The sequence below is a fragment of the Cervus canadensis genome, chromosome 10 (genome assembly GCF_019320065.1).
Source record: "Cervus canadensis isolate Bull #8, Minnesota chromosome 10, ASM1932006v1, whole genome shotgun sequence".
NCBI classification, from domain to species: Eukaryota; Metazoa; Chordata; class Mammalia; order Artiodactyla; family Cervidae; genus Cervus; species Cervus canadensis.
The window spans coordinates 14036804-14061517 of record NC_057395.1 but is presented as its reverse complement, the minus strand read 5'-3'; the positions used below and the strand labels follow the sequence as shown (position 1 = coordinate 14061517).

The following is a 24714-nucleotide window of genomic DNA, read 5'->3' as shown; positions in this document are numbered from 1 at the left end:
ACCCCTCCCAGCTGGTAGCCACTAATTTGTTCTCTATGAGTTTATTTCTGCTTTATTATATTCATTTGTTTTAGTTTTTTAGATTCCACATATAAATGAGAAATTACAGTATTTGTTTTTCTCTGACTTATTTTACTAAGCGTAATACCCTCCAGGTCTATCCATGTGGTTGCAAATGGCAGATCTCGTTATTTTTAAATAGCAGAGTATTATTCCATTATATATATATACATACATATACATATATATATACACACACACACACTGTACATATATACATTGGGGTACATATCTTTTCAAATCAATGTTTTCAGTTTCTTCAGATAATTACTCAGGAGTGGAACTGCTGATCATATGGTTGTCCTGTTTTAATATTTTCTGAGGCACCTTCAAACCATTTCTTCAGTGGCCACACCAATTTACACTCCCCAGATTTAAAATTGAATATTGACCAATGCAGACAGGTCCTGATGCATTCTTTTCCTTGGGGAAGTAACTTGGTTCCCAGGTGTCTTCCAAACCCTTCTAAGCAAGATTTAGACATGAAAGAATTTTAAAACAATTCTTATAGTATCTATTCTTCAAGGTACTATTAGACGACATTAAAAAAATGAGTCTTCACTGGTGGTCCAGGGATTAAGAATCCACCTACAGATGCACGGGACATAGTTCCATCCCTGGTCCAGGAAGATTCCACATGCCCAGGATCAACTAAGCCCAAGCCCCACAGTTACTGAGCCCGCAGGGTGCTTCTACTGATGCCCGTGCACTCTAGGGCCTGTGCTCAGCAAGACAGGCCACCACAGCATACAGCCCACACGCCACAACTAGAGAGCAACCCGCTAACCCAACCAGAGAAAGCCCACTCAGCAACAAAGGCTCGGCACAGCCAAAATAAAAACCCTTGCTAAAATACTTTAAAAAAATGCATCACCAAACCTCATGGCATAACCCGACAGAAGTTTATTTCTCACTCCTATGAAGTCCAATGGGCAGTTATAGGAATCTGGAGGGGTAAAGGGTGAGGACTCTGCTCCACATGGTCATTCAGGTCACCAGGCTGAGAAAAGCTCTGCAGACTAGACTGGGTGGCTTCTGAGGTCACAACGGCCATCAGCATTCAGATGGCAGCAGGGCAAAGAGAGAAAGAGACGGATCATGAGAGAGCCTCTTGTGGGTCAGGCCCAGAAATGGCACGTTTCGCTTCTCCCAGTTTCACACTGACCAGAACTCAGTTGCATAGTCACACTTGTCTGCCACAGACGTGGGACTTGCAGCCCAGCTGAGAGACAGAGGAGAGGGAAGTGGTATGATGCACACAGCCAGTCTCCCCCACAATGGACAATGGTGTGAAAATATTTGAAATATTCAAAAGGCCTGAGTGAGAGATAATAACAGCTATTATTTTTTGCAAGCGATCCTTTATTTTCTGTCCTTTTATTAAATAACTTCTCTTTTAAAAATATTTTTGTAATACAGTGTGGGGAGTATTACAATGGTGTCATGCAGTGAGAACACCCAGCCTGGATCTTTTTAGGAAGTGAAGACAGAACTAAGTCTTAAACAGTGGATATTAGGCAGACAAAGGTATAGGGGGTGGAGTGAAGGAGGAGGGCAACAGAAAAAGGAGTAGAAATTTAAAAAATTACAGGAAAGTGTCAGCATGAGAGAAGGTTTGGAAGGGCGTAAAAATCAGGGTATCAGGATGTGAAATGAAAGCAAGTCACCTGTTTGTGACAAGATGATACGAGTTAGACTAGAGTTTGAGAAAGCATTTCTAAACATTTATATCTATAGCAGACTGTAATTAAAATACTCATTTCTTAAAATCCCAAGCAACTTTAAGATATTAAGTACCTTTCCAGCCAAGGTAGGACTATGTCCTTCCATCTCTCTTGCCTCATTCCACTTTCATAAGCTTTGGAGCTGTGTCATTTCTACAACTTCAGCCAAATCTAACTGGCATTTCGAAGTATTTTAGAACAGAAATAAATGGCAACTTTGAAATAAATAAGATTCTCAAATGTCTTAGAATAAAAATAGAGGATTCTACTGAGGAAAGCGCTGCTTTGAGTTTTACCTGCCATTATGAATGAAAGTTTATTACACATATACAACACAACATACGGCATACACACACAGTAAGGAATGTATACCTATCAGTTAGAACAGGGCACTCATTAACCAATCAGATGGATGCTCAGGAGAAATAACTGAGATGAATATATTATGAATACTAGATGAACACCAGTCCCACCTACCCCCACCAGCCTCTCACCTCGTCTACAGTTCTTGTTACTCTCTTGACTGGGGAGATGAACTGATCTGCTGGGATCCTTTCAGCTGCCAGTACTGGAAGACTCAAATATAAGGAGATTAAAAATAAGATTTTGTTATTCTCACATAAAAACAGTCTAGAGTTGGGAAGAGTCTCTATTTGGATGGTCCCTGGATTGGTTGTTCTGGTGCCTTAACTCTTGGTCATCAAGGATGAAGTATTTCCATTTCTTCTTTCTACCATCTTTTGTGCATAACTGTCCTCAACTGTGGCCACAAATGGTTGCTTCAATTCCAGATGACCCAAGCATCATGGTCTTTCTCAACTTCAGTATCTCAACAACACCCTCCCCCATGCCTCTAACCCCCACCTCTTTGTCCCCTCCCACATTTACTGTCTCCTCATGGGTCCTCAGTCTCTTGCTTCTCCCTATATATAGGTACTGGCCAAGGCTCTATACATATTCTTTCTCTTCTTTCCCAAATATTTCTCTAAAAGCAGCATCATTCATTCTAGCAGTTACCTTTATCATCGTACTCAGAAGATTTCAGGAACATTTAAAGAGTGTTTGCTCTGGGACAGGTACTTTGCATATATTATCTCATTTAATTTTCAAAATAAACAATGGATATCAGTTCAGTTCAGTTCAGTTGCTCAGTCATGTCCGACTCTTTGTGACCCCATGAATCACAGCACAGGCCCCCCTGTCCATCACCAACTCCTAGAGCTTACTCAAACTCAAGCCCATCTAGCCGGTGATGCCATCCAGCCATCTCATCCTCTGTCATCCCCTTCTCCTCCTGCCCCCAATCCCTCCCAGCATCAGGGTCTTTTCCAATGAGTCAGCTCTTCGCATGAGGTGGCCAAAGTATTGGAGTTTCAACTTCAGCATCAGTCCTTCCAATGAACACCCAGGACTGAACAATGGATATGAACTTAGGCAAATTCCAGGTGATGGCGAAAGACAGGGAAACCTGGTGTGTATTCATAGGGTCATGAAGAGTCGGACACAACTTGGCTACTGAACAACAACAGAAACCTTAATAGCTCCATTTTACATTGAAGGCATTTGAGAGCAAGAAAAAGTAAGTGACTTGCACCAAGTCTTACAGTCAGCAAGGGAAGTGCCTGAATTTGAACCCAGGCAGTCTCCCCCTAACTGCGCCCTCCCTGCCATCAGACCCTGCCTCCCTCCAAGACTGGGCTCAGATGTCCCTTTCTTTAGGAAGCCACTCCTGATTACCCCATGTGATACAATCTCTCCATTTGGGTCACTCAGATGGCATTACTTTTTGCTCAATGTTATGATCATACTTGCTCCCCTCCACCCGCCACATTATGCTATCAATTCTGGGAAAAAGAGGCTGTATTTTTTATTTCCTGTCCTCTCTAATAGCTATAGCCCCACAGGCTACAGGCCACCAGGCTCCTCTGCCCATGGAATTTTCTGGGTAAGAATACTGGATTAAGGTGCCATTCTCTTCTCTAGGGGATGTTTCCAAGCCAGGGACTGAACCCCAGTCTCCTGAATTGCAAACAGATGGGTTTACTGCCTGAGCTCAGGAAAGGCCAGTGTTAGCTTGAAGTGAAAGTGAAGTTGCTCAGTCGTGTCCGATTCTTTGCGACCCCATGGAAGGTAGCCTACCAGGCTCTGCCGTCCACGGGATTTTCCAGGCAAGAATACTGGAGTGGGCTGCCATTTCCTAGGGCAGTGAAAAATAGGCAGCCAATAAGGGACCTGCTCATTTGAGTGGACCTGCTCATTTCCATCGTGGTAAAGAACCTGCCTGCCAATGAAGGAGATATTAGGGACACAGGTATTATCCCAGGGTTGGGACAATCCCCCAGAGGAGGGCATGGCAGCCCACTCCAGTATTCTTGCCTGGAGAATCCTATGGACAGAGAAACCTGGTGGGCTACAGTTAATAGGGTCACAAAGAGATGGACACAGCTGAAGCATCTTAGCACGCGCAGCACGCATGCTCATTTCCATCACTCGATGGAAATGCAGGAAGTTAACAGCCCACAGCGGGTCGCAGAGTCCCAAGTGACCAGGCACTCTGGGGAAGGTAGCTCAGAATCTATTGGTTTCCAGAGCTACAAAAGAAAAAGTAGAACATCAAAAGAAGATGTATTTCCGATAGGTAGAACAAAGGAAGTGCATCACAGATTACCACACTATCTTGATCTTGGCTAGCAAATCTTTTAAGCAAGACTTTAAGCTTTATTTACTTTGACAGTACAGATTGTTATATTTCAAAAGAATTATCCAACACCAGATTGAGAAACCCTTCCCAAGAGGTGCCACCAACTTCAGTTTTCATTAAAGAAATTCGGTGAATATGTTGTTTTTCATCTGTTAAGAAATACCTATGCATTTCCAAATAACATTGCTCTCCATAAAGGTATCTCATTTCTTCTCTGCCAAGCAAAATTACGGTAAATTAAAAATAAACTCATATAAGAGAGAGTAAAGTAGATACCAGTTGAGGCCAATGGACTCTGTTGGAAACCCCTTCTTCATGATAAAGCTATCTTCCAGAACAAGTCCCAGGGGCAAAAAGAAAGAAAGAAAGAGTTACGCAAGCCCAGTCTGTGCACTCAACTGAGGGTTTTATTTCCATAGAGGTAGACAGTCTGTTACATACAGCACAGGTTTGCCTGAAAGCCAATTTAAGCAAAAAGTTCCCATTGATTAGGCCATACATGGGGCTCAGTAATGGCTTTAGGGCCAGGTAAGGGAAATGGGAAATCTCACTGATCCTCACAGGATGGCCTTGATTGTCCTGGGAATTTCTCTTCTTAGGTGTGCCTCTGAGACTTAGCCAGCTTCACAAGTGGCACAGTAGTAAAAAATCTGCCTGCCAGTGCAGGAGATGAAGGAGGCATGGGTTCAATCCCTGGGTTGGGGAGATCCCCTGGAGTAGTAAATGACAGCTCACTGCAGTATTCTTGCCTGGGAAATCCCATGGACAAAGGAGACTTGCAGCTACAGTCCATAGGGTTGCAAAGAGCGGGACGTGACCAAGCAACTGATCGTACACTCACATGTGATTTAGTCATCCTCCAAGTCAGCCGAAGGGGCTCATTTGTGAGCAGGTTGCATCCAGGTTCTGAAGTCACCCACACTGGCACCCTTCACTCACCCTTCTTCATCTATGGTGCCCTTAAAATCAGGGGATCCCAAAATTTGGTCCCATGCTTCCTGCTCTTTTTTATTTTGTGCTTTATTATGTTTGCCTTTAACCATGGCTCACTCAAAGTAACTGAGTCCCCCATCTTATACTTCAGCCAGGCCTTTCTCTTTTTCTTTTTTCTCATTTAAATTAATTAATGTTAACTGGAGGATAATTACTTTACAATATTGTGGTGGTTTTTGCCATACAATGACATGAATCAGCAGGTGGACATGGGTGTATATGTGTCCCCCATCCTGAAACCCCCTCCCACCTCCCTCCCCATCCCATCCCTCAGGGTCATCCCAGTGCACCGGCTTTGAGGGCCCTGTTTTATGCATCAAACTTGAACTGGTCATCTGTTTCACTTATGGTAATATACATGTTTAAATGCTATTCTCTCAAATCATCCCACCCTTGCCTTCTCCCACAGAGTCCAAAAGTCTGTTCTTTATATCTGTGTCTCTTTTGTTGTCTCACACACAGGGTCATCATTGCCATCTTTCTAAATTCCATATATATGGGTTAATATACTGTATTGGTGTTTTTCTTTCTGACTTCATTCTGTAAAATAGGCTCCCATATCATCCACATCATTAGAACTGATTCAACTGCATTCTTTTTAATAGCTGAGTAATATTCCATTGTGTATATGTACCACAGCTTTCTTATCCACTCATCTGCTGATGGGCATCTAGGTTGCTTCCATGTCCTGGTTATTATAAACAGTGCTACGATGAACATTGGGGTTCACGTGTCTCTTTCAGTTCTGGTTTCCTTGGTGTGTATGCCCAGGAGTGGGATTGCTGGGTCATATGGCAGTTCTATTTCCAGTTTTTTAAGGAATCTCCACACTGTTCTCCATAGTGGCTGTACTAGTTTGCATTCCTACCAACAGTGTAAGAGGGTTCCCTTTTCTCCACACCCTCTCCAGCATTTATTGCTTGTAGACTTTTGGATAGCAGCCATCCTGACTGGCGTGTAATGGTATCTCATTGTGGTTTTGATTTGCATTTCTCTGATAATGAGTGATGTTGACCATCTTTTCATGTGTTTGTTAGCCATCTGTATGTCTTCTTTGGAGAAATGTCTGTTTAGTTCTTTGGCCCATTTTTTGATTGGGTCATTTATTTTTCTGAAATTGAGCTGCATGAGCTGTTTGTATATTTTTGAGATTAATTATTTGTCAGTTGCTTCATTTACTATTATTGTCTTCCACTCTGAAGGCTGTCTTTTCAACCTTGCTTATAGTTTCCTTCATTGTGAAAAAGCTTTTAAGTTTAATTATGTCCCATTTATTTATTTTTGCTTTTATTTCTATTACTCTGGATGGTGGGTCATAGAGGATCTTGCTATGATTCATGTCGGAGAGTGTTTTGCCTATGTTCTCCTCTAGGAGTTTCATAGTTTCTGGTCTTACATTTAGATCTTTAATCCATTTTGAGTTTATTTTTGTGTATGGTGTTAGAAAGTGTTCTAGTTTCTTTCTTTTACAGGTGGTTGACCAGTTTTCCCAGCACCACTTGTTAAAGAGACTGTCTTGCATCTCTTACTGCCCCCAAACACTCCACTTAGGCAAGTAGACACCACCCCAACTCAACAGGTTCCATACACACTCATTGTCTATCCCCATGTCTCCTTCTAATCCCCTCTTTCTTCTTATCCACATCCGAGCAACATTCCTCACAGGTACTGTCATGATCTCTTCCTTGACTTTATATCTAACCAGTTATGAAATTTCATCAAATCTATTTCCCGAGGCTCTCAGCCCCTTTTCCTAGAGTCTGGACAAGTAAGGAAGGAAGGAATCCCCTTACATATTCCTATGTTGTGGAAAGAACCAGGAGGTGGATCTTAACTGGGTCGGCAGGTCACCAGGAATGCTGGAGATGGATGCAGTTCAAAGGTCATGCACAGAACAGAATCCAGGAAGGGAGCCAAAGGTTGGCACTGGCCATCATCAGATCTAGGACTGGTGTGGGCACAGAGTGAGGTCACGATCTCAGGAGCAGGGATGGAGTCTGTCTCATTCATCTAGGAATTCCCAACAGATTAGCATGTTGCCGGTTCATAGAAGACACCCAATTAGTGCCCTGTGCTCCCAAATACAAGGCATTTGTTATTTCCTTCACCTTCCATCCCAGACCTTATGTTAAGCAATGCTCTCTCACTTTCATTGTTTTAAACCATCAGGTAGCGCTTGGGGAAGATACTAGACAAAAGCAACATCCAGTAACATTGGTTTGGGTTGTCTAGAGAGGACACTATTGCCAAAACTCGGCTTCTAGTCCCCAGTGTCAAATAGAAATGCAGAGACAGAGTTTGGGGTGAAGTAGAAAAGAACAGTATTATTGCTGTGTCAGGCAGAGGGGCCACAGCGGGCTTCCAAACTGTGTGTCCCACCCTGGAGGGTATAGTGAGGACTCTCACAGTGTTTAAGGGGCAGGGCACGGTCGGCTCATGGGCATTCTTCTGATTGGCTGGTGGTGAGGTACCCAGCAGTCAGCATCATCAACCTTCTGGTTCCAAGCAGTCTGGGGTCTACATGCTGATGAGCAGCCTGCAGCTAACTTCTCCCTCCTGACAGAGGTTTTCAGTATCTGCAAAACAGCTCAAAGGACCTGGCTCAGAATATTATCTATAGTATTGAGGAAAAGCTAAAGGTCCCTGAATTTATTGAACGGCTAAAGTAATATTATTTTGCTTTGCTTGACTATTTTCCTTTCTTTCTCCATTTTCTCCCTTCTCTGATTAAATTTACTCTTTGACTTTAGTTTTTCTACAGATAAAAGGCAGGGGGAGGACACGGGTGGAGGTCTATTCTGAGAAGGCTTTATAGGGTCCTGCTCAATTGCAACACTGGTATAATGGATAAATAAGGAGTCAACCATTTTAATAAGATTTAATAATACTTTGTGGGCTTTTGACTGAACAACACAAGTGTAAAATATCATTACAAAAAGGCTTTTCAAAAATTACTTTAAAACCAAGTAATGTAAATCAAAAATATTCTTCTATCAGGTAGACTTTTTTGATTATCAGAACTAAGTCTCACAAATTCCAAAAATACTTGCAACTACAACAGTGTAGATGAAATAAAAGCATAAGGGTAGAACACTGTGTTGGTGGAATCAAATTGTGCTTATACCATGAGAGTAACAAAGACATTATTTCAAATTAGCATGATTTTTATATAATTTGCTGTTGTTCAGTTGCCCAGTCATGTCCAACTCTTTGTAACCCCATGAATTGCACCATGCCAGGACTCTCTGTCCCACACCATCTCCCAAAGTTTGCCCAAGTTCATGCCCATTGCATTGGTAATGTCATCCTTCCATATCATCCTCTGATGCCCTCTTCTCCTTCTGCCCTCAATCTTTCCAAGCATCAGAGACTTTTCCAATGAGTCAGCTGTTCACATCAGATGACCAAAATCCTGGAGTTTCAGCTTTAGCATCAGTCCTTCCAGTGAGTAGTCAGGGTTTATTTCCCTTAAGATGGACTGGTTGGATCTCCTTACTGTCCAAGGGACTCTCAGGAGTCTTCTCCAGCACCACAGTGCAAAAGCATCAGTTCTTTGGCACCCCACCTTCTTTACAGTCCAACTCTCACAATGACCACTGGGAAAACCGTAGCCTTGACTAGATGGACAGTTGTCAGCAGAGTAATGTCTCTGCTTTCCAACATGCTGTCTAGGTTTATCATAGCTTTCCTGCCAAGAAGCAAATGTAGTCTGATTCCAAGGCTACAGTCACACCGCAGTGATTTTAGAGCCTAAGAAGAAAGCTCTCTTCCACCTTTTCTCCCTCTATTTGCCATGAAGTGATGGGACTGGGTGCCATGATCTTTGTTTGTTTGTTTTGTTTTTAACATTTAGCTCTAAGCCAGCTCTTTCACTCTCTTCCTTCACCCTCATCAAGAGGCTCTTTAGTTCCTCTTTGATTTCTGCCAGTAGAGTGGCACCATCTGCATATCTGAGGTTGTTGATGTTTCTCCCGCCTATCTTGATTCCAGCTTGTAACTCATCCAGCCTGGCATTTCTCTTGATGTGCTCAGCGTATAGATTAAGCAACAGGGTGACAACAGACAGCCCTGTCATACTCCTTTCTCAATTTTGAACCAATCAATTGTTCCATACAGGGTTCTAACTGTTGCTTCTTAACCCACATACAGGTTTCTCAGGAGACAGGTAAGATGGTCTGGTATTCCCATCTCTTTAAGAGCTTTCCACAGTTTATTGTGATCCACACCATCAAAGGCTTTGGCATAATCAATAAAATAGAGGTCCATGTTTTTCTGGAACTCCCTAACTTTCTCTATAATCCAGCAAATGTTGGCTGTTTGATCTCTGGTTCCTCTTCCTTTTCTAAATCCAATTCAGACATCTGGAAGTTCTTGGTTTGCATAATGCTGAAGCCTAGCATGCAAGATTTTAAGCATGACCTTACTAGCATGGGAGATGAGTGCAATTGTCCGATGGTTAGCACATTCTTTAGTACTACCCTTCTTGGGAATTGGGATAAGGATTGACCTTGTCCAGTCCTCTGTCCACTGCTCAGTCTTCCAGATTTGCTGACATATTGAGTGCAACACCTTGATGGCATCATCCTTTAGGGTTTTGAATAGTTCTACTGGAAGTCTGTCTCATCCACTAGCTTTATTAACAGCAGTGCCTCCTAAGGCCCACAAGACTTTGCTCTCAGAATGTCTGGCTCTGGGTGGCTGACCACACCACCATAGCCATCTGGTTCATTTGGGCCTTTTTTATACAATTCTTCCATGTATTCTTTCCAACTCTTCTTGATCTCTTCAGCATCTACTAGGTCTTTACAGTTTATGTCCTTTATTGTGCCCATCTTTAGGCAAAATATTCCCTGAATAGCTCCAATTTTCCTGACGAGATCTCTTGTTTCTCCCCTTCTGCTGTTTTATTCTGCTTTTACACACTGTTCACTGAAGAAGGTCTTCTTGCTCTCTGTGCTTTCCTTTGGAAATCTGCGTTTAGTTTGAGGCACCTTGCACTTTCTCCCTTGCTTTTCACTTCTCTTCTCTCTTTAGCTGTTTGTAAGGGCTTCTCAGATAACCACGTGGCCTTCTTGTTTTCCTTCTTCTTTGGGATGGTTTTGTTTACTGCCTCCTATACAATATTATGGACCTCTATCCATAGTTCTTCAGGCGCACTGAAGAACTAACCCCTTGAAGCTATTCATTACCTCCACTGCATATTCATAGGAATTTGATTTAAGTTGTACCTGGCTGGCCTAGTGGTTTTCCCTGCTTTCTTTAGTTTAAGCATGAATTTTGCTATGAGAAGCTGATGCTCTGAGCCAAAGTTAGCTCCAGCTCTTGTTTTTGCTGACTGTATACGCGTCTCCATTTCAGCTACAAAGAATGTAATCAATATGGTCTCAGTATTGACCATTTTGTGATGTCCACGTGTAAAGTCATCTCTTGCATTGTTGAAGAAGGTTATTTGCTATGACTGGTGCTTTCTCTTCGCAGAATTCTGTTAGCCTTTGCCCTACTTCATTTTGTCCTCCAAGGCCAAACTTGCTTGTTACTGCAGCTATCTCTTGACTTCCTACTTTCGTATTCCAATCCCCAATGATGAATAGAACCTCTTTTTTGGTGTTAGTTCTAGGAGTTCTTCTAGGTCTTCAAAGAACTGATCAACTTCAGCTTCTTCAGCATTTGTGGTAGGGGCATAGACTTGTATTACTGTGATGTTGAAATGAAAAGAGATCATTCTGTAATTTTTGAGGCTGCACCCAAGTACTGCATTTCTGACTTTTGTTGATTATGAAGGCTATTCCATTTCTGCTATGGGGCTCTTGCCCACAGTAGTAGACATAATGTTCATCTGAATTAAATTCGCCCATTCCTGTCCATTTTAGTTTACTGATTCCTAAAGATGTCTATGTTTATTCTTACCGTCCCCTGCTTAACCACATTCAATTTTCCTTGATTCATGGACTTAAAATTCCATGTTCCTATGCAACACTGTTCTTTGCAGCATCAGATTTTACTTTTATCACCAGACACATCCACAACTGAGCATCATTTCTGCTTTGACCCAGCCACTTCATCCTTTCTGGAGCTATTAGTAGTTCTCCTCCATTCTTCCCCAGTACCATATTGGACACATTCAGACCTGAAGGACTCATCTTTTGGTGTCATATCTTTTTGTCCTTTTATACAATTTATGAGGTTCTCACGGCAAGTATACTGGGATGGTCTGCCATTTCCCCCTCTACTGGATCACGTTTCGTCAGAAATCTCTGCTATGACCCAGCCATCTTGGGTGGCCATACACGGCACGGTCCTGCATGATATTTTATATAATGTGTCAATCTAAATATATATAATAGGCTAAATTAGTAAGTTAAGTATGAGTAGGCACTTTACAGTTTCCTGTAAATCACTAAAAGTGATCAAAACACTGGTTACGGATCATCTCATTCAGAAATGGAGAATCTGAGGAATGCATTATCTATGTTGAATTAAAAAATGGATGAATGCATAAATATTTATTAATTACTAACATTAGGAATAATTTATTCACTAATGCTTTGAGCAAGCATTAAGCTACTATGTGCAAATTAGTTAACCAGAAATAAGAATGGTTTGATTTAAATATAGGTCAGAAATGGTATGGACCTAACAGAAGCAGAAGATATTAAGAAAAGGTGGCAAGAACAAGTAGAAGAACTATACAAAAAATGATCTCAATGACCCAGATAACAGCAATGGTGTGATCACTCACCTAGAACTAGACAAACTGGAGTGCAAAGTCAAGTGGGCCTTAGGAAGCATCACTACAAACAAAACTAGTGGAGGTGATGGAATTCCAGCTGAGCTATTTCAAATCCTAAAGATGATGCTGTGAAAGTGCTGCACTCAATACACCAGCAAATTTGGAAAACTCAGCAGTGGCCACAGGACTGGAAAAGGTCAGTTTTCTTTCCAATCCCAAAGAAAGGCAAATACCAAAGAATGTTCAAACTACTGCACAATTACACTCACCTCACATGCTATAAAAGCAATGCTCAAAATTCTCCAAGCTAGGCTTCAACAGTATGTGAACTAAGAACTTACAGATGTTCAAGCTGGACTCAGAAGAGGCAGAGGAACCAGAGATCAAATTGCCAACATCTGTTGGATCATAGAAAAAGCAAAAGAGTTCCAGAAAAACATCTACTTCTGCTTTATTGACTACACCAAAGCCTTTGGCTGTGTGGATCACAACAAACCATGGAAAATTCTTAAAGAGTTAGGACTACCAGAGCACTTTACCTGTCTCTTGAGAAATCTGCATGCAGGTCAAGAAGCAACAGTTAGAATGGGACATGGAACAACGGACTGGTTCCAAACTGGGAAAGGAGTAGATCAAGGCTATATATCGTCACCCTGTTTATTTAACTTCTATGCAGAGTACATCATGAGAAATGCCAAGTAGAATGAAGCACAAGATAGAATCAAGATTGCTGGGAGAAATATCAATAACCTCAGATATGCAGATGACACCACCCTTATGGCAGAAAGCAAAGAGGAACTGAAGAGCCTCTTGATGAAAGTGAAAGAGGAGAGTGAAAAAGCTTAAAACTCAGCATTCAAAAAATGACTATCATGGCATCTGGTCCCATCACTTCATAGCAAATAAATGGAGAAACAATGGAAACAGTGAGAGACTTTATTTTCTTTGGCTCCAAAATCACTGCAGATGGTGACTGAAACCATGAAGTTAAAAGACACTTACTCCTTGGAAGAAAAGCTATGACCCACCTAGACAGCCTATTAAAAAGCAGAAACATTGCTTTGCCAACAAAGGTCCATCTAGTCAAACCATGGTTCTTCCAATAGTCATGTATGAATGTGAGAGTTGGACCATAAAGAAAGCTGAGCACCAAGAATTGATGCTTTTGAACTGTGGTGTTGGAGAAGACTCTTGAGAGTCCCTTGGACTGCAAGGAGATCCAACCAGTCCATCCTAAAGGAAATCAGTCCTGGGTGTTCATTGGAAGGACTGATGCTGAAGCTGTAACTCCAATACTTTGGCCACCTCATGCAAAGAGATGACTCATTGGAAAAGACCCTGATGCTGGGAGGGATTGGGGGCAGGAGGAGAAGGGGACAACAAAGGATCAGATGGTTGGATTTCATCACTGACTCATTGGACATGAGTTAGAGCAAGCCCCAGGAGTTGGTGATGGACAGGGAAGCCTGTTGTGCTGCAGTCCATGGGGTTGCAAAGAGTCGGATGTGACTGAGCGACTGAACTGAACTGAACTGGACTGATATTTGAAAGTCTCCTTGCCACTGACATTTGCTGCTTGTTGTTTAGTCACTAAGTCATGTCTGACTCTTTTGTTACCCCGTGGACGTAGCCCGCAAGTTTGCTCTGTCCATGGGACTTCCCAGGCAAGAATACTGGAGTGGGTTGCCATTTCCTTCTCTAGGGTATCTTCCCAATCCAGGATCAATTTTCTGGTAGAGTCTTTAGGGTTTTCTATGTAGAGGATCATGTCATCTGCAAACAGCGAGAGTTTCACTTCTTCTTTTCCTATCTGGATTCCTTTTACTTCTTTTTCTGCTCTGATTGCTGTGGCCAAAACTTCCAACACTATGTTGAATAGTAGTGGTGAGAGTGGGCACCCTTGTCTTGTTCCTGATTTCAGGGGAAATGCTTTCAATTTTTCACCATTGAGGGTGATGCTTGCTGTGGGTTTGTCATATATAGCTTTTATTATGTTGAGGTATGTTCCTTCTATTCCTGCTTTCTGGAGAGTTTTAATCATAAATGAGTGTTGAATTTTGTCAAAGGCTTTCTCTGCATCTATTGAGATAATCATATGGTTTTTATCTTTCAATTTGTTAATGTGGTGTATTACATTGATTGATTTGCGGATATTAAAGAATCTTTGCATTCCTGGGATAAAGCCCACTTGGTCATGATGTATGATTTTTTTAATATGTTGTTGGATTCTGTTTGCTAGAATTTTGTTAAGGATTTTTGCATCTATGTTCATCAGTGATATTGGCCTGTAGTTTTCTTTTTTTGTGGCATCTTTGTCTGGTTTTGGAATTAGGGTGATGGTGGCCTCATAGAATGAGTTTGGAAGTTTACCTTCTTCTGCAATTTTCTGGAAGAGTTTGAGTAAGATAAGTGTTAGCTCTTCTCTAAATTTTTGGTAGAATTCAGCTGTGAAGCCATCTGGTCCTGGGCTTTTGTTTGCTGGAAGATTTCTGATTACAGTTTTGATTTCCTTGCTTGTGATGTGTCTGTTAAGATCTTCTATTTCTTCCTGGTTCAGTTTGGGAAAGTTATACTTTTCTAAGAATTTGTCCATTTCTTCCAAGTTGTCCATTTTATTGGCATAGAGCTGCTGGTAGTAGTCTCTTATGATCCTTTGTATTTCAGTGTTGTCTGTTGTGATCTCTCCATTTTCATTTCTAATTTTGTTAATTTGGTTCTTCTCCCTTTGTTTTTAACGAGTCTTGCTAACGGTTTGTCAATTTTGTTTATTTTTTCAAAAAACAACTTTTAGCTTTGTTGATTTTTGTTATGGTTTCTTTAGTTTCTTTTGCATTTATTTTTGCCCTAATTTTTAAGATTTCTTTCCTTCTACTAACCCCGGGGTTCTTCATTTCTTCCTTCTTTAGTTGCTTTAGGTGTAGAGTTAGGTTATTTATTTGACTTTTTTCTTGTTTCTTGAGGTAAGCCTGTAATGCAACTCCTGCAGCTCAATTCCAGAAAAATAAATGACCCAATCAAAAAATGGGCCAAAGAACTAAACAGACATTTCTCCAAAGAAGACATACAGATGGCTAACAAACACATGAAAAGATGCTCAACATCACTCATTATCAGAGAAATGCAAATCAAAACCACAATGAGGTACCATTACACGCCAGTCAGGATGGCTGCTATCCAAAGTCTACAAGCAATAAATGCTGGAGAGGGTGTGGAGAAAAGGGAACCCTCTTACACTGTTGGTGGGAATGCAAACTAGTACAGCCGCTATGGAGAACAGTGTGGAGATTCCTTAAAAAACTGGAAATAGAACTGCCATATGACCCAGCAATCCCACTCCTGGGCATACACACCGAGGAAACCAGACCTGAAAGAGACACGTGCACCCCAATGTTCATCGCAGCACTGTTTATAATAGCCAGGACATGGAAGCAACCTAGATGCCATCAGCAGACGAATGGATAAGGAAGCTGTGGTACATATACACCATGGAATATTACTCAGCCATTAAAAAGAGTTCATTTGAATCAGTTCTAATGAGATGGATGAAACTGGAGCCCATTATACAGAGTGAAGTAAGCCAGAAAGATAAAGACCAATATAGCATACTAACGCATATATGGAATTTTAGAAAGATGGTAACGATAACCCTATATGCAAAACAGAAAAAGAGACACAGATGTACAGAACAGACTTTTGGACTCTGTGGGAGAAGGCGAGGGTGGGATGTTTCGAGAGAACAGCATCAAAACATGTATATTATTCAAAGGTGAAACAGATCACCAGCCCAGGTTGGATGCATGAAGACAAGTGCTCGGGCTGGTGCACTGGAAGACCCAGAGGGATGGGGGGGGAGGGGGGGGGGAGTGGGGATAGGGATGGGGAATACATGTAAATCCATGGCTGATTCATGTCAATGTATAACAAAAACCACTACAATATTGTAAAGTAATTAGCCTCCAACTAACAAAAATAAATGGAAAAATAGATAAATAAAAAAAAATATTGACAACACCAAAAAAGAAAAAAGAAAGATTACTCCAATCCAGAATCAAACCTGCCGCTCCTGCTTTTCAGGTAGCTTTTTTTACTGCTGACCCTCTAGAGAAATATTTTCATTAACTTTTTACTAAGAAAAATTTCAAGCATGCAGAAAAGTGGAAAAATTATCTAACAATCCCCAGTATAGCCTCTAATGCATCTAGATTCAACATTCTCCCAAAATTGCTTTATGTATGTGTTTAATTTTTGATGAACCATTTGAAAGAGAACAGTTATAACTCTTCACCCTCCTTAAGCCTTCAGCATGCTTTAACAAAGATTAAAACATCCTCTCACACAACTATATAACTACCATCACTCCTAACAAAAATAACAAATCCTCAAAAATATACACTTCCTGTCCACATTTGTTTAAAAATATGTCCTCTTACCATTTTTTTTTTTACAATAAAAGAGGATCTAGTGGAAAAACATACAGTACACTTCAGTCTCTCTCTTTTTTTTTTTTTAAATGTTGATTTATTTATTTAATTTATTTGTTTGCCCTGGGTGTTAGTTGTGGCATGTGGGATCTAGTTTCCTGGTCAGGGATCGAACTCGGGCCCCTCCGTTGGGAGCGTGGAGTCTTAGCCACTGGACCACCAGGGAAGCCCCACTTCAGTCTCTTAAGTCCCCTCTCCCACCCTTCATTATTTTCTCCGCAGCTTGACTGAGGTGTAGTTAATAAATAATAATTGTATGTATTTGAGGTATACAAGTTATTATTGTATACATTATTGTGTACATTATAATGTATACATTGTAAACATATGTATACATTATTAAATTATCACCACAGTGAAGCTAATTAACATACCTATCATCTCACCTAGCTATGCGTGTGAGTGTATGTGTGTGTGAGATGAGGACACTTTAGATCTACTGTCTTAGCAAATTCAAGTATGCTATACAATATTAGTACCTATAGGTACCATGCTGTACAGCAGGCCCCAGAATTTCTTCATCCTATCACTGAAGACGTGTACCTTTGGACCAGCATCTCACCATTTATCCCACCCATGGTCTGGAAGTCACCAGTTTACTCTCTATTTCTGTGAGCTCAATTTTTTTTGATTCCACATGTAAGTGAGATCATGCAGCATGTGTCTTCCTGAGTCTGGCTTATTTCACTCAGTATAATGTAATCTAGGTTCATCCACATTGTCACAAATGACAGAATTTTCTTGTGTGTGTGGCTGAATGATATTTACCATGTGTGTATGCACAGCCACATTTTCCTCATTCATTCATCCTTTGATCAACAGATTGTTTCTACGTCTTGGCTATTGTGAATAATGTTCCAATAAACATGGAAATACAAATATCTCTTCAACATACCGATTTCACTTCCTAGGAATATACACCCGGAAGTGGGATAGCTGGATCATATAGGAGTTCTTTTAATTTTTGGAGGAACCCCCACACTGTTTTCCATATTGATTGTACCAATTTACATTCCCACCAGCAGTGTACAACGTTCCCTTTTCTCCACATCCTTATCAACACTTGTTACCTCTCTCTCTCTCTTTTATTTTGTAATAACAGCCATGTCTGCACATGCCAGGTGATATCTCTTTGTGACTTTGATTTGCATTCCCAGATGATTAATGATGTTGAACACATCTTCATGGAACTGTTAGCTATTTGGATGTCTTCTTTATTTATTCAGGCCCTCTTCCCATTTTTGATTGAATTGTTTGAGTTGAATGAGTTCCTTATTATTATTAACCCCTTATCAGGTGTGATCTGCAAATATTTATTTATCTTATGTGGTTTGCAAATATTTTCTCTCATTCTGTAGGTTGACTTTTCATTTTGTTGATCATTTCTTTTGCTGAACAAAAATTTTTGGTTTCATGTAGTCCCACTTGTTTATGTTTTGCTTTTAAAAACCAAGTCATGGGACTTCCCTGGTGGTCCAGTGGATAAGAATCTGCCTTGCAATGCAGGGCATGCAGGTTTGATCCCTGTTCTGGGAACTAAGATCCCACATGCTGTGGAGCAACTACGCTTGAGCTCCACAAGTGCACCACAGTGAAAGATCCTGCAAATAAACAAATAAAAATTGAAAAACAAAACAAAACACAAGTCAGTTGTCACATAGAAAGTCCCATATTGTGGATTATCTGATTATCTCATCATGAAGTTATTTACCTGATATTTCTTGTAAAATGGAATTTAGATATTAGAGTTTCACTAAATTCAGCTTAAATATGTCATCAGTATATTGAATATTACATCATGATAAGAGTATAGAATGGTGAGTTGCCCTAACATCTCTGATGTAATTTGATTACCTGATTAAGACTGTAATCCCAGGTTTGTGATTAAGGAGTAATTTACAGGGTGGTACTTTGGTATCTTGCAAAAACCCTATTCCTCACTAATTTTTCACTTAATGGATTTAGAATCTGTTCATAATTTTTGCCTGAATCAATTATTTCTTAAGAGTTGTGGAATAAAATGTACATTGCTGATTACCTTCTTCGGTGATCGACTTCCAATTTTCTCCAAGTATTTTCATAATCTTAAATGTGCTCTTTGACATGTAAAAGATTGAAAGTTCAAAATTTTCAGTATCATGGTTCATTGTAATGGAAGAGTGCTAATTTTCCATTTCCATTTGTCTTTTCAGCAAAATGGAAATTCAAATTTTTGCAAGCCATTTGTGGAATCCTTTGAGGAAGCACCTCTTCATGTTATGGTTTTCACTTACTTGGGATATGGAATTGGAACGCTGTTTGGCTATCTCAGGGACTTTCTGAGGAACTCGGGAATAGAAAAATGCAATGCAGCCGTGGAGAGAGAAGAACAAAAGGTACGCATGAGCAGCTCCATGAGTCTTTGTCAATGCCAATTCTTCTCTGAAGTGTTCTCACAAGTGGTAATGCATGTACAGATCCTGAGAAGAGTGATATGCTCAGCAACAACTCAAGGCAAATTCTATTCCCCTGCACCCCGTAAAACCCCCCAAAGTTACCCATGTATTCATGGACTTGTTTTCTTTACAATATTTATTGAGCAATTACTAGTTGCCAGGCTAAACTAAAGGTTTCCATATACATTGCCATAAATATAATTTTTAAAACAATCCCATGAGATAGATATCAAAATAGCATATTAGAGGTGAAAAGTCAAAATAGGAAAGTGAGAGTATGAATGGGACTGTATTCTGGTCTTCTGGTTGTAAGCTGAGTATTATTTATATTCTGTCCTGGAATAGGAAAGTGTGCTTGAGTGACAGGTGAGACTTTTATTTCACCTAGGTCAGAGTTTCTCAACTTTGGCACTATTGACATCTCAAACTGGATTACTCTTTGATGTGGGATGCATTGCAGGATTTTTAACAGCATCCCTGACCTTGACCCACAAGATGCAATTAGAACTCTCCCACGTACTTGTGACAATCAAAAATGTCTCCAGACATTGCCAAATGCCTTACAAAGTGGAATATCACCCTCACTGTAGACCCACTGATCTGGATATTTTCAATAGTGAATGTATAAATGTCTACATCATCTCCTTTTCACATAGAGCTAACAGGGCAACTTGGAAAATATACAGGCATCTGTGAAGAGCCTGTGTCCTTTTACCATGTTTTCCAAAATTGGTTCAAATGATATACGATGCCATGAATCTCTTTTTCCTAAAACTTGCTTTAAAATATACAATTGTGGCTGCAGATTATTCCACATGATGGAGCCTTGAACACATCTAAGTAAAGCATCAATGACACATGTAATAGGAGAATCTCAAATCCTATAACTTACTGACCAGTACCCATAGCAAGCTAAACTCTTATTATAGCAACGTAACCATGAACAGGTCATGTAGAACACTTATTTTGAAATTACCAAATTGTAATTAAGTTAAGCATATCTTCAGGGGAAAATCAGGCCCAGTTTGACTGTTGAACTCTCTCTTACCTTTAGCAAGTATTAAGTCATATGTTCTATACCAAGAGCATGCGTACTATGTCACTTCAGTCACGTCAGACTCTGCAACTCCATGGACTGTTGCTGGCCAATCCCCTCTGTCCATGGGGCTCTTCAGGCAAGAATACTTGAGTGGGTTACCATGTCTTCCTCCAGGGGATCTTCCTGACCCAGGAATCGAACCCACATCTCATGTCTCCTGCATTGGCAGGCGAATTCTTTACCACTAATGCCAACTAGGAAGCCCCTATACCAAGTAATGGGGACTAATGGAGAAGAAAATATAGGTCCTTCCAGCAGAAAATTTGAAGTCTGGTATGGAAAAAAAGACTCATGAGCAAAGCAAATGATAAAAAGTGATGAGGAGGAGGAAGTTGATATGGGAAACAGGGATCTATGCCCTGTGATTCTCTTAGGAAGTTAGGAAGGCGTTATGCTGGGACTTAATGGTGAGCAGGTCTTTGCCTATTGGGCAAGGTACAAAGGAAGACACTCTAAGAGGGCTGCTTGTGTCAAGCAAGTCAGATTCATTTGGAGTGTGTATTTTGTGCCAGGCACTATACAACAGTCTGGAAATAGAGAAATAACTAAGGCAGATAATGGTTTTGGAGAGCTAACCACAAAAGAAGCAATTGCAGAGGAATTTGATAAGAGGTATCATAGAGGTAAGTAGATGACATCAAGGAGGCAAAGAATAGGAACATTTAACCTGGACTTGGTGTTCAGTGAAGCCTGCTGGGGGGAAGAGAAACTTAAATTGACATCTAAAGACGGAAAAGTAAGTAATAAGGCAATGCATGCGGCAAGATGAGCTGGAAGGAGTCTTCAGGGAAAGGAAATGTGTGAAGTGGCCCAGAGATAAGAGAAAGCATTGAACGTTTAAGAAACTGAGGAATTCGAATGATCAGAATGTTGTGAGAGTGGGATTACGTGGGGAGAAAGACTGCTTGAGAGGCAAGCAGAGACCTTATTATAAGGGGTTTTTATAAGCCATAGACATTTGTTATAAGAACAATGGGAAGGCATTGAAGGATTTCAGGCAGAGGAATGCAGATTTGCAGATTAGAAAGATCATGTTTACTGCAATGTAAAAAGTGGATTGCAGGAGGGACAACACAGGGACCCAAAAAAAAAAAAAAAATCCAATAAAGAGGCTAAGGCAGAAGTCCAAGTTGACAAAAATTCTAGATGATACCTTGGGTTGGGCCCAGGTTAGTGGTAGGTGATGAGAGACAGACCAAGAGATGCTTAAGGGTTGGAATTAGGACTACCCCACCAGAGAAAAGAATGAAATCATTCCCATTTGCAGTAGCATGGATGGACCTAAAATCTATCATAGTAAGTGAAGTAAGTTGGACAGACAAATATCATAATATAACTTATATGTAGAATCTAAACAAATGATACAAATGAAGTTATTTACAAACAGAAATAGACTCACAGACATAAAAGACAAATTTATGGTTACCAAAGGGGAAATGGAGAGTGGAGGGATAACAGAGGAGTTTGGGATTATCAGATATACACTACTGTATATAAATTAGATAAATGACAAGGACCTACTCCATAGCATGGGGAAGTATTAATATAGTCAACATCTTGTAATAATGTAAATGGAAAAAATCTGAAAAAGAATATTTATCTAATTAGATAGATAGATCTATATCTATTCTGTATAACTGGATCACTTTGCTTAAACCTGAAACTAACACAACATTGTAAATCAACTATACTTCAATTTAAAAAAAAAGAGGTAGAGTTAGGGATGATTGATTTGACTTGAGGAATTACAGAGATGTACAAATCAAAGCCCACACTTGGGCTACAACTTGGGCAACTGGATACAAAGAAGGCAGTATCACATTGAGATGGGGAATAGAGAAGGAAGATGGAGTTGGAGGGGAACGTGATCAATTCACTTTGAAACAAGCTGAGTTGAAAGAATCGACAGCCAGATATAGAGGTCTAGACTTCCAGAGAAAAGTCTGAGATGGATGCTGTAGCATCTTCAGTACACTGGAGCATATTAAATTAATCAAAACCATAGGAGTGGATGTGACCTCCCAGGGAAGGTCTATGGAAGAGAAAAAGAAAAAGGGTGCGAAGAGGACAGAGAACTTTAGAGAATGTTATAAATGGCAGAGATGGAATTCTGACTCAAGACTAGAAGCAATGTGACAATAAAAATCCTTATAATAATCTAGGAAGGAGATAATATGTGCTTGAGTTGGGGAAGAGGCAGATGGAATGAAGAAAAGGAAGTTGGTTATAAAGATATTTAGGAGGTATAATCAACAAGTCTTGGTTGCTGAGTATATGGAAAATAAGACAGAGGAAGAAACCAGGATAATCTCAAATTTCTTCTTTGGTCAGATACAGGAATGGCAGCGGCACACCCATCACTTGAGGACTGAGTTAGTAATACTAAGTGAAAAGATTTTAAAAAAAAAAGCAAAATCTCCCTCCAAAAGAGCACTAAAAAAATCTCAGACCCAGAGCACTTGCTATCTCAACAGACTTGATTAATAATCAAGACACTAACAAGGAAAAAAGACAACCCAGACAGATACAAGGTTTCAATATTTTGCTTCAATTCTTCTTTTAACCCTTTAAAGGCAACTTTAGAGTTGAATTGCAGTGTATTAAAGATCTCCAGCTATAGTACTTTCTCAGTGATGTCATGGCCCAACTTTGCTAAATCCAGAATAGGATGTCAGAAAATATAATCAAAGGCATATCAAGCATTGTCAGGGATTTTAAAAACTTCAAGAACAGCTGTGTGTCTCAGTCCCTGTGGCCCCTCCTGGTATAAGACTTATCAGTTGCAATACCATGCTTCCGTTAGACCCAGGTAGTCCCAGAGCCCTACAAGTAAAGCCCAGATATTTCTGGCTCATCCCCAGAGATTTTTACTCCCACATATAACAAAAACGTTTCAGCAAACTGTAACTAGAAAATTTGGACATAAATCTCCAAATGTTTGCATGACTTAAAGCTTGCTCTTTCTTATCCATACTTGGCAGTTCTAAAACAACAGCAGGATTGGTGCAGCGTGACTTTCTCCGGAGTGTTTTGAAGGATGGGGTTGAGGAAGGTCACTGGGTGTGAGGCATGGTTTTGTCCAAAGCAAACAGACAGCCCAGTGCTGGGCTTCCTGTTTGGGTCTGGGTGGGTCCAAAATGAGAGAGTTTCCCTGGGAACCCAACATATTAGCCAGCAGCTTGTGGGGTGGGAACGGTTCAGTCCCTTCATTCTCTTCTCAGTTAACAACCAACATGATCTTTTTAAACCCAAGTCGGTTCACATGAGCATCTCTGGCCGAAAGCCTTTAACGCTTTCGTTTCTCGCTCAGAGTAAGAGCCAGAAGTCCTCGAGGTGCTACAGAACCGCCCCCTCGATGAGCCCTGCCCCTGTTCCACAAGCTTCTTCCTCTTCCTCAAACACAGCCCCTCACATCTACCGCAAGGATTTCTCCTTTGCCTTTGCCTCTGCTCAGAATGATCCCTCTTCCTTCAGGTATCAGCACAGCTCACCCCCTCACTTTCTTCATTAAATCCATCTGGAAATCACCAGCTTTAAAGGCTGCCTTTAAGGCAGCAGGGGTCACCAGCAGTAGTATCCTCGGACTCCCCAACCAAGCTTGGTTCCAAATACCTCCTGGCTGCTTCTCAAAATCAAATGCACCCTCACAAGAAAGGCATATTTTCCACTATTGCATCTAGATTTGGGGAAAAAACTTCAAAATCAAAGTTTGAGAAATAGTTTGTAAAATAAGACCATTAGTAAAATCAGATTATAACCACCCATGGTGAGTTTTCAGGTCAACATTTATTTTGTTGTTGTTTAGTGTGTTGTTGTTGTTTAGTCTCTAGGTCGTGTCTGACTCTTTTGCAAACCCCCATGGACTGTAGCCTGTCAGGCTCCTCTGTCCATAGGATTTCCCAAGCAAGGATACTAGAGTGGGTTGCCATTTCCTCCTCCAGGGGATCTTCCCAAACCAGGGGTCAAACCTGCATCTCCCGCACTGGAGGTGGGTTCTTTACCACTGAGCCACCTGGGAAGCCCCAGCGTTTGTTTGGATATACACAAATATCCAAATATCCAAACACCCACAGGCATGCAATTTCTGATGTGCCATTAAAATGTTGGTCAATTCATTTTGTTTTATTTCTTTCACGATATAGACCTTTCTGCTTCCCTTAGCAAGAAGGAATCCGCAGTGGTAGGTTTTTTAACAAGAGTAGTAGCAAGGATGATGGATCTTGGTAAGGTAGAGCTTTGCTAACATCTATCAACTAGTACTAAGCCAACGTGTGGAATGAGTGGGTTATGACTAGCCTCTTCCTGTGTCTTTTTTCCCTTTCCTTTTTATTATGGAAATAGCCAGCAAAAGCTATGTTCATCCTCCCTTTCTTTTTCGTGCACTTAGTTACACACATGCTCATTTGTACTCATCCTTTCCCTTCCTTAAGGTATGTTCATAATATACATTTGTGTGTGACTGTCTTTTTTATTTTTTCAAGAAATTGTACA

The 24714-nt window shown here is 40.6% G+C and overlaps 1 protein-coding gene across 1 annotated transcript in view; it reads left to right on the top strand.

Annotated features, from left to right (window-relative positions):
- SPTLC3 (serine palmitoyltransferase long chain base subunit 3) overlaps nucleotides 1–24714 on the top strand; it is a 166784-nt gene that overhangs the window by 17160 nt on the left and 124910 nt on the right. Inside the window, exon 2 of the mRNA XM_043479501.1 lies at nucleotides 18882–19064. Coding sequence (XP_043335436.1) covers nucleotides 18882–19064 — 183 coding nt within the window. The remainder of the gene's footprint in view (nucleotides 1–18881; nucleotides 19065–24714) is intronic.